The sequence below is a fragment of the Lepisma saccharinum genome (assembly GCF_977018435.1).
Source record: "Lepisma saccharinum chromosome 12 unlocalized genomic scaffold, izLepSacc3.1 SUPER_12_unloc_1, whole genome shotgun sequence".
Lineage (NCBI taxonomy): Eukaryota > Metazoa > Arthropoda > Insecta > Zygentoma > Lepismatidae > Lepisma > Lepisma saccharinum.
Window position 1 is genome coordinate 7,926,264 of NW_028142891.1, and position 11,503 is coordinate 7,937,766.

The 11,503-nt window shown below is 39.4% G+C and overlaps 1 protein-coding gene across 1 annotated transcript; it reads left to right on the top strand.

Annotated features, from left to right (window-relative positions):
- The first annotated feature begins 7,570 nt into the window (after nucleotides 1–7,570).
- On the top strand, nucleotides 7,571–8,647 carry LOC145982158 (histone-lysine N-methyltransferase SETMAR-like). The gene has a single exon (XM_083115726.1). The coding sequence runs from the start codon at nucleotides 7,571–7,573 to the stop codon at nucleotides 8,645–8,647; it is 1,077 nt and encodes a 358-aa protein (XP_082971852.1).
- The last annotated feature ends 2,856 nt before the right edge of the window (nucleotides 8,648–11,503 follow it).

An 11,503-nucleotide genomic window follows, 5' to 3' on the forward strand; every position in this document is an offset into this window, starting at 1 on the left:
AAGAAAGTCTTCATAAATTAAGTAATGATAATGGTATAAGATTGATTACTTTTGCAACCTCAAAGAATTTAATTGTGAAAAGTACCACTTTTAAACATAAAGATATCCATAAATATACCTGGTCTTCTCCAGATGGTAAAACTCATAATCAGATAGACCATATTCTCATTGATAAGAGAAGGCATACTAGTATAATTGACGTTCGTACACATAGAGGTGCTGACTGTGCCAGTGACCATTATTTAGTAATTGCTAAATTAAGAGAAAGACTCTCAGTGATAAATCATAAGCAACAAAATCTAAAAGTTATAAAATTTGATACAGGAAAGTTTGCTGATGAAAGAATTAAGAAAGATTACCAAATTAAACTGTCAAATAGATTTGATGTTTTGCAGGATTTAAATGATGATGAAAATATAAATGAAACAGACATAAATAAGAATTGGGAGCACATACATAATGCAATAGAATCAGCAGCTAAAGAAACTATAGGATACCATAAACCAAGAAAAAGTAAGCCATGGTTTGATAATGAATGTCATAATCTAATAGAAATAAGAAATCAGGCTAGACTTAGGTGGTTAAATAACTCGGATGATACAAATCTAAGCAATTATAATACAATAAAGCGAGAAGTTAACCGCACGTTTAGAAGTAAAAAAAGAGATTACTTGAAAAGCAAAATTAACGAAATTGAAACAAACAGCAAAAATAAAAATATCAGAGATTTATATAAAGGTGTAAATGAATTTAGAAAGGGGTGGCAACCTAAAGTAAACTTGATAAAAGATAAAGACGGTGATTTTCTAGCTGACCCAAGCGATATTCTAAATAGATGGAAGAACTACTTTAATGACCTTTTAAATGTTCATGTAGGAGATAAATCAGAAGTGAATGAAGTACACACAGCAGAACCTTTAGTTCCAGAACCTAACTTGACTGAAGTTAAAGATGCTATTAAAAGGCTAAAGAATAACAAAGCACCTGGCATTGACTTAATACCAGCTGAGTTAATTAAATATGGTGGAAATTCATTAATATGTCAAATTCATAAATTAATTTGTTTAATATGGAATAAAGAAGAAATCCCTCAACAGTGGAAAGAATCCATAATTGTTCCTGTGTTTAAAAAAGGTGATAAAATGAACTGCAATAATTACCGTGGAATTTCTCTACTCTCAACAACATACAAAATATTGTCTAACATTCTTTTAACAAGACTAACCCCATATGCTAATGAAATTATAGGTGATTATCAATGTGGATTTAAACGTAACAGATCAACTACAGATCAAATTTTTCATATCAGACAGACACTTGAAAAAAAGTGGGAATATAAACAAAATGTCCATCAGCTATTCATTGATTTCAAAAAAGCATATGATTCGGTCAAAAGAGATAAATTATATAATATATTAGTAGAGTTTGGAATACCTAAGAAGCTTGTTAGTATGATAAAAATATGCACCAGTGAAACAGAAAGTAAAATTCGTGTGGGTAATAATATGTCTGACAAATTTATAATTCATGATGGGTTAAAACAAGGAGATGCATTATCTCCATTGCTCTTTAATTTTGCCTTAGAATATGCTGTTCGGAAGGTAAAAGAAACTAAAGAAGGACTAAAATTAAATGGTGTGACTCAGTTGTTAGCATATGCAGATGATGTAGACTTACTGGGGGATGATATAAATACGATTAAGAATAATGCTAAAATATTTTTCAAAACTGCTAAAGAGATAGGTTTGGAAGTTAACAAAGAGAAAACTAAATATATGCTTACAGGCCGAAACCAAGTGTTAGGTAATAATAAAAATCTAATTATTGATAACAACTCGTTTGAACCAGTTAACAAATTCAAATACTTAGGAGTAATATTAACAAATGAAAATTATATTAAAGAGGAAATAAAAAGTAGGCTTAATTCAGGAAATGCATGTTACTTCTCTCTTCATAAACTTTTGTCTTCTCGTTTAATATCTAAGAAACTAAAAGTTAAAATATACAAAACAGTAATTTTACCTGTAGTATTATACGGGTGTGAAACTTGGTCCCTTACATTAAAAGAGGAACATAAATTGAGAGTATTTGAAAATAAGATTCTTAGGAAAATATTTGGACCTAAAAGGGATGAGGAGACAGGTGAGTGGAGAAGGTTACATAATTTAGAACTACATAATTTGTATTCATGTCCAGATATTATTATAATAATTAAATCAAGAAGACTTAGGTGGGCAGGCCATGTGGCACGAATGGGAGAGGAAAGAGGAGTTTACAGGATTCTTGTTGGGAAACCAGATGGTAAGAGACCTGTAGGAAGGCCAAGACGAAGATGGAGGGACAACGTTGAGATGGACCTAAAGGAAATCGGTAGGGATGGAAAAGAGTATATAGATCTTGCTCAAGATAGGGACAGATGGAAGGCCTGTGTTGCTGCAGCCATGAACCTTCGGGTTTAAGAAGGCTAGAGAGTTAGTTAGTTAGTTAGCATATCAACAGGTAGGAGCAAATTCTAAGTCCCTCAGATATACTTCATTGGAACTCATTGAATAATTAGAAGATTTTCCCTTAGGTTCACCAGGCTTTCCAGGTATGTGAGAATCCTGTTCAAGAACATTTCTTGTCATTAAATCATGCGAAGTAACCAACTCAAAGCAGAAAATGTAGAGCAATGTAATTGGGCATTTGCCTGTTGTGTTCAAATAAATAAATAAATAAATGTGATAATGAGTTGGGCAAGCCAAAGAGCTTGTTTTATACAGGGACATTGTTGAAAACAATGTCCACCCTGGACTTCCCACATGGCCTCCTACTAAGGTACTTACGGAACTTCGACTATGAAGAAGCCACATTTTCAATGTAAAGATATTTACTGCATCTGTGCACAAAAAACTATTTAAAAATCTTATCTGGCATTTCACAAACAGTGCCGGTGACAACTGCATGCAAGTGCGAAATTTTGCATGGTGTACGAAGATAAAGTTTTATGGGAATGTTTTCTATTTCCTTTAGCTTGCAGACATGTGAAAAGGTGTAAATGAATTTAGAAAGGGGTGGCAACCTAAATTAAATTTGATAAAAGATATAAATAGCGATTTTTTTGCCTGATCCAAGTGATATTTTAAATAGATGGAAGAACTACTTTCACGACCTCTTAAATGTTCATGTAGGAGATAAATCAGAAGTGAATGAAGTCCACACAGCAGCGCCTTTAGTTCCAGAACCTCACTTGATTGAAGTTAAAGATGCTATTAAAAGGCTAAAGAATAACAAAGCACCTGGCATTGACTTAATACCAGCAGAGTTAATTAAATATGGTGGAAATTCGTTAATATGTCAAATTCATAAATTAGAACAAGAATAAAGAAGAAATCCCTCAACAGTGGAAAGAATCCATAATTGTTCCTGTGTTTAAAAAAGGTGATAAAATGAACTGCAATAATTACCGTGGAATTTCTCTACTCTCAACAACATATAAAATATTATCTAACATTCTTTTAACAAGACTAACCCCATATGATAATGAAATTATAAGTGATTATCAATGTGGATTTAAATGTAACAAATCAACTAGAGATCAAATTTTTCACATTAGACAGACACTTGAGAAAAAGTGGGAATAGAATCAAAGCGTCCATCAGCTATTCATTGATTTCAAAAAAGCATATGATTCGGTCAAAAGAGATAAATTATATAATATATTAGTCGAATTTGGAATACCTAAGAAGCTTGTTAATATGATAAAAGTATGAACCACTGAAACAGAAAGTAAAATTTGTGTGGGTATTAATGTGTCTGACAAATTTACAATTCCTGATGGATTAAAACAAGGAGATGCATTATCTCCATTGCTCTTTAATTTTGCCTTAGAATATGCTGTTAGGAAGGTAAAAGAAACTAAAGAAGTACTAAAATTAAATGGTGTGACTCAGTTGTTAGCATATGCAGATGATGTAGACTTATTAGGGGATGTTAAGGATAATGCTAAAATATTTTTCAAAGCAGCTAAAGAGATAGGTTTGGAAGCTAGCAAAGAGAAAACTAAATACCGTATTTACACATGTATAATGCACGTGCGTGTATAATACGCACCCTCGTTTTTGATGGGGAAAAGCAACAAAAAAATGTATCTCTTATATAATGTGCAGTACAATTCAGGTCCCAGAAATGGCTTTCTTAGTGTCGGACTAACGTTTACGTATTTCATTTCAAATTCATTAGTAGATCATAAAATCGAGATTTTCCTTGCTTTCGTAGCTGCTGCATTTCACCATGCGACCTTGAACTTCCAGATGTTAGGCTTTTCATAGGAGAGGAGGGAGCAAAGTTATCAATCGCCCGTTCAAGGTCGCAGTGCATGATGCTTACAATAGATGGATGACATCAACACAGCATGAACTCTCACCAAGCGGAAGGGTGAAACATGCATCGCTGCCGTTTGTGAATGGGGTTCGTGAGGCATGGAACTCCATCTCGCTGGAAATGATCAAAAGTTTTAACGTAATGAGAATATCGAACAAGATGGATGGAAGTGAGGACATTTCAGACACCTTGTATTAGTAACTGGGAGTGAATGGCGAAAATAAGTGTAAACGTTATTTACTTGAGTCAACCTGCAATAGTGCAGTAAATATACAGTAGTTATTTGTATTTGTTAAGTGTTGACGTAATTATTTTACATTCATATTTGTTACAGTCAACTCTCGATACAACGAACTTTCACGGTTCCCAGGAAAAAGGTAGTTATCGGGAGATAATCGAGCAGAATGAATGTTGGATTTAATACGGGTTTACTAGCGCATTGTCTGTTACAAGATAAACTGGTAAGATAAGATCTCTCGGAAAATCTTACCTGCGCGCGCGCGCGCGTGCGCCCACACACGCACACACACACACACACACACACACACACACACACACACACACACACACACACACACACACACACACACACACACACACACACACACACACACACACAAAGTGGGGCTGCAAATTTCGTTTTGGTTCGGCTGTGTAAAATACATCGTAAAAATGTCGTTTTCCTTCCTTCGATCAACTTCTAATTCACCCCCTCCCCATTCCAGGGAGCAGTCCATACTCTTCCTCGACTTGAATTGTAAGCCAGCCTGAAAAAGGAAAAACGCAACTTGCGATCTGTTTGCACCCAATGCGTATTCAATACACATTGAACAGTGTCATACTCGATAATCATTTTGGTTTGGAATTGGATTTCACTAAAGTGAAACTGTATATTTAGTCCCGATTAGCCCAAAAGCATAAAATGAACACAAAACAAGCTTTATGAAACCTGTGCATTTTCAGATATCGAAATGGGAGATCGTTATTTACTCTCACGTTAATCGACGATGATCGGTGTCAACTTATACATTGAATACTTTTTTTTAAATCGTTCTCAGCTTACACATTGAGCACCCCCCTCCCCCCACCATGAATGGTTCTGAAGATAAGCAGCGATTATATTGTGTGCATTTCCTTGCTCTGAGTTTTCAGGAAGTTTATCCTTGTGTAAGATGCAAAATAAAATTTACAGTTTTGTTTATCAGAAGGTGCAGAACATGAAGTTGTTTTAACTCTTGTTTTTCTTTCTGAAGATTGAATTTCATTATCGTCAAGAGATTCAAAACAGTGACTTTTGCCTTCATGCTGGATGAGTCATTGCTGTTATCGGCAAGGGACAACTTCGCAGACGCTAGACAAAACACTGGCACCAGCTGCAGAGTAAAAACAAGGCGACCAGCTGGAAGTTCGAGCAACAGGTGGTAGAAGGGAAAATCCTCCGTATTTCAAAGATAACGCAACTGTCGAAGGTGGAACTTTTATCATCTGTGTGAAGAAGAAAGAAATGACCCTATCTTTACATTTTACCTTGCAACAGACAATAATACGGGCAATATTTCAATAGCATTAAAAAAACAGAGAGAAACATAGGACTTGAATTCTGCAATTATTACATTGCCGTGCAGAACAGTGGCAAAGAATGAGCTGGGAAAGGGGGGGGGTGCACTTTTTCTCTTTTTTTTTTTTACTTGTTCTATGGCCATGTCCGAAAGGTGCAAGACCGTACTTGAAGCGAGCATCCTCCGATTATGGTCTTTGAGTGTGATCTTCAAGTCGTGGACTGGAAGTGAGTCTTTCGAATTGCACTTCGACTGCAGCGCCAAATACGATCAGTAGATAGAACTGAGGACACATTCTTTTCCTCGCGTTTTAGACACTTGTTTTTAACCATAGAATTCAACATTTTTCAAATGTTCGTACACATACATTTCCACACATTAGAAGAACTTTAACCAATAACTTGCTGACCCATAACGCATATTTAACCCGTGTTGCTAGCTCTCTATCTCCGCGATTTAAAACAAATGAACAACGAGTGTGGATATCACGTGACCTAGTCACCAAGCATCAGCGCTGAGAGCTGCATACTTGCGTGCTTCTGTTCTTGGCGCCTTCAAACTGTACTAGGCAGTGGCGCAGGAACGTATTTCATTTGGGGGGTACAAAATTAAGCCTCCATATTATTTATATATATATATACAGGGTGATTTCGAACTCCCATTACAAACTTAGGGGGTTAATCTAGAAGGAAAAACAAGCCGAAAGTGCCATGTGGCAAAATTACGAAAACGGCACCGTGTGGCTGCCAGAGCCGTGAGAAAATCGGTTCACACCTCTTTCAAAGAGCAATAACATCTGAACCACGAAAGATACGAAGATCGGCTCTGGCGGAAGTGGAGGAAGTCGTATCCAAACAATATCAGGGCGTTGAAATTGCGGCGCTTTTCGTAATGTGCAAGGGGAATCCCCAAAGGAAATGGGGAATCCCCACTGCATGTGAGCGGAAACTCGCGCAAAATGGAGAAAGACGACGAGGGAACATGCTGTCACAGGACGGTCGAAAAGTGACACATGGAGGGAGTCCCCAGAGGAGCGCATGAAGTGCGACAAATGGAACATGCTTGGACAGTGACTGTCGCGCATCCCAGATGGTACGCAAAATGGAGTGATGGATGTACACGTGCATGCTACGTGGAATGCAACGTGCAATTACAATTGCGATATGAACCACTACGTGCCCCCTCCCACCGGGAATTCGTTGAACCCGGGACCTCGGGAGTACAAGGTCAGCCGGAAGTCGGCTCTCTGAGGAGCAGCACCAAATACGTATCCACGTGCCCCACGAATGCTGGGACACGTTCGTATTGTTCTGTACTACATTACTGCAGAGCGTGTAGAGGTATCCCATGCGAGTCCGACGTTAGTCATTAACGTTCTCACGTGAAGGACATGGAACGGGAGCGACCAACCCGTACTTACTGACGTTCCTTCCCGTTCGTAGCCTCTGTGATGCATGAAGGTGTGCGCTGACGTCATACTAGGAGTCACTCGCTATCCCTGGTCGAAGTTGACTCTTGCGCCCTCTGGGTATTGCAAGACTGTATGGAGAGAGCGCTGGACGTGACACATTGGTTGAGTACGTACACACGACGTATCTTCTGGGAACATTACGACGTTGTGGGTGTGTGTGGACGTGAAAACTCCCACGATGGTGCAATACAGTTTCAAGGAGTATGCAGACATGATGCTCATTTATGGTGAAGCGAGATGCAATGGAAGGGCTGCCCGTGCGATGTACCAGGAACGTTTCCTGGAACGTGTGACGCCATCACACACCATATTCGAAAAAGTGAACCGTCGTCTTCGTGAATCCGGAACATTTGTTGTGAGTACTGTGGACACAGGTGCCCCAAGGACGAGGCGCACGCCTGCGGTGGAGGAGGCAATTCTTCATGCTGTGCACGAAGACCCTGGTACGAGTACCCGAATCGTAGCGCGGAATGTTGGTGTATCTCAGTCTGTAGTGTGGAATGTCCTTCATGATCAACAACTGCACCCATATCACCCCCAGAAGGTGCACGCCATGGGTCCCACAGATTTTGAACCACGTGTTCGCTTCTGCACATGGTTTGTGCGTCGTTGCGTGAATACGCCTCAGTTTCCACAGTTGGTGCTCATCACGGATGAGGCAAAATTCACCAGAGAGGGTGTTTTTAATTCCCGCAACAGCCATGTGTGGGATGAAGAGAACCCATTCGCAACGAAAGCTCGTGGGTTCCAGCAGCGAATGGGCATCAACGTCTGGGCAGGAATACTGGCCGGTCGTTTAATTGGCCCATACGTTCTTCCCACCAATCTCACAGGTTGTACTTATCTGATTTTTCTCCAAGAGACATTGCCCGAGATGTTGGAAAATGTGCCATTGGCCATTAGGCAAAACATGTGGTTCCAGCATGATGGGGCGCCACCCCACTTTGCACGAGACGTACGGGACCATCTGACCCACAGATATTACAGGCAATGGATAGGGCGTGCCGGGCCCGTGCCGTGGCCCCCACGATCTCCCGACTTAACGCCCCTGGACTTTTTTCTATGGGGGCGCATGAAGAGTCTCATTTATGAAACCCCCATCGAGTCTGAGCATGACCTGGTTGCTAGGATTGTGGCAGCAGCGGACTTCATTCGAGAGAATCCACTGGTCTTCAATCGTCTGTATGAGAACATTCTTCGAAGGTACAATGTGTGCATCGATGTTGGTGGTCGTCATATTGAGCCCCTCTTGTGAGTTTCCGTTCTGCACACGCCAAAGGATGTTTTCATACTGTCCTTCGCAGTGCTTACGTGCTGCATTCCGAGTTCATCGTCGTTCCTTCATACCATCGGTAATGAACAGAAACATCAAGCAGCAATGATTCAAGATTTAGCACAAGTTGCCTATTTTTCAGGACAAAGGGTCAATATCTGTGTTACTGATTTTTATCTGTTTGTGCTACTCTCTGTTTTCCTTCCGCCAACGTGATACTGTACATTCCAATGTGAAACCCTTCATACGTACGTGCCAATTTTTTTTTTTTTTTTTTTTTTTTTTTTTTTTTTTTTTTGGCTGTGCCTTTTAGGGAGGTGTCCCTGCATTCGTGGGGCATGTGGATATTTGGTGCTGCTCCTCAGAGAGCCGACTTCCGGCTGACCTTGTACTCCCGAGGTCCCGGGTTCAACGAATTCCCGGTGGGAGGGGGCACGTAGTGGTTCATATCGCAATTGTAATTGCACGTTGCGTTCCACGTAGCATGCACATGTACATCCATCACTCCATTTTGCGTACCATCTGGGATGCGCGACAGTCACTGTCCAAGCATGTTCCATTTGTCGCACTTCATGCGCTCCTCTGGGGACTCCCTCCATGTGTCACTTTTCGACAGTCCTGTGACAGCATGTTCCCTCGTCGTCTTTCTCCATTTTGCGCGAGTTTCCGCTCACATGCAGTGGGGATTCCCCATTTCCTTTGGGGATTCCCCTTGCACATTACGAAAAGCGTAACAATTTCAACGCCCTGATATTGTTTGGATACGACTTCCTCCACTTCCGCCAGAGCCGATCTTCGTATCTTTCGTGGTTCAGACGTTATTGCTCTTTGAAAGAGGTGTGAACCGATTTTCTCACGGCTCTGGCAGCCACACGGTGCCGTTTTCGTAATTTTGCCACATGGCACTTTCTGCTTGTTTTTCCTTCTAGATTCACCCCCCTAAGTTTGTAATGGGAGTTCGAAATCATCCTGTATATATATATATATATATATATATAAACACACACATGCGTGTGTGCGCGCACGTTAATATATATACTACGCATATACTACTTCAAAGGTAGTACCTATAGGTATAATGTGAAGGCATCGGAAATATTCCATTTTATAACAGCACACGAATTTCCTGTTTTTTTAATTAAAAATTTGCATAAATAATTTTTATTTCTTTGTTTTCCTTAGTATTTATCGTCATTCTAAAAACAGATTTTAAGTAGATAACAATTCCGAAAAATATAAAGCTCTGGACCTTGTTCATGGGCTCATTTTGAATTTAACGAAATGGAATATCAGGAGTTCGAAATGTGAAAATTGCGATCAAAGATACAGCTATTGATTTTTAATGCAGGGTGATGTTAAAGCGGGTGAGGAGGATTCCCCCTCCCCTCTGTCTTCAGCCATCCCAACCAGAAATAATCGTATCTCACAATTGGATATAGAAACCATATTATTGAATATATCATACTTATAGAGTCCACATGAGTTCAGTTCATTTTAATTTTAAAGTTCCATAGCTAAGCATAAAAATATCTTTAAACAATTTATGGCAGATGTGTACCACATCCAATGCCTTGTAAAAGCCATGTATTCGGTATTTCCTCAGACATCTATAGGGTGTTGTATTTTTTAAAAACAATATTGAGTTGAGATGGTTCCCGATCAACTCGTAAGACGTCTAAGTTTGGAATGTTTTAAAAACATTTGACAAAGCATTTATTTGTAACATAATTATTTGTACCTAACGACGTTCTTCAAGCACTGAAAATACTATATACAAAACCAAAATCCTTCAGATCTCAGAGCAAGCAAGGAAAGCCAAACGCTCAAAAGTTGCTTTATTTCTATTTTCAATCTTCGGTGGATAATATAAAGAGCCAGCCAAGGTTTCTTTTCGTATTTAGTAGCATTAAATGCATATACATGCATGTTTTAAGGTGACTTGTTAATTCCTCGTTTACATGAAAAGATGAACTTTAATGTAAGCAAAAGCATGTGCGCGTCTCAGTTAAAGATTCTTGCATCTACAAAGAAAATCCAAAACACATTCCCACCCCGCCGGCCTCCGTGGCAGAGGAGTTAGTATAACCAGAGGTCCCCGGTTCGAATCCCAGCCTGGGCGTTATTTGTGAGTGTCCCTTCATCAATTTCATCATACCATCACTCATCTTCATCTTCGCGATTAGTGCCGAATGTGAAATGTCATAAACCTAACCTTAACTGATTAGAAAAATAATTTAGAAGTTTTAAACATACTTTTACTTTCCTTATACCCCCAGTGCATTGCTTTCATGCAGAAAAATTTGCAAGAAATTGAATGAAGTCTAGTCTAGATAACACAGTGGCCTTGACAAGCCAACTAGCAAACCATAGGACCTGCAGTGAGTCTCATTTATCCTGTGCATTCATTTGACTAATGTGATTTTCTTCCAGTTTGACTTTAGGGTTTAACTTCAAATGATGTTGTGTTTGTGTTGCATTCGATATCAAAATTAGATTTTAAGCAATTAATGTCCAATTCTAAGTACTATATGTAATACTTAGGTAAAAGTAAGTTATTGTCCTCTGATAAAATCAAAAATTGTACCCTGTTCTAATGTCTAGGAAAGGGGAACCTTTCATTTGACCCAGGAATGACATCGAAATGAGACGAGTTGAGAATTGTCACAGCCTCATCTCGTCTCCTGTGTGGTGAGTTTGAGTTTGAGTTTGAGTTGGTGTTTTAAGTCCACTTTATGCACAGTTAGGCTAATCGGGATCCGATCCACTGTGCCACGTGTCTCAACCAGGTATTGAACCCGAAACCCCTTGATTACAAGGCGACGATGCTACCACTGCGCC

Bases quoted from the DNA above. Each gene is read 5' to 3' on its own strand.
- LOC145982158 (XM_083115726.1), top strand. From the start codon at position 7,571: ATGGTGCAATACAGTTTCAAGGAGTATGCAGACATGATGCTCATTTAT.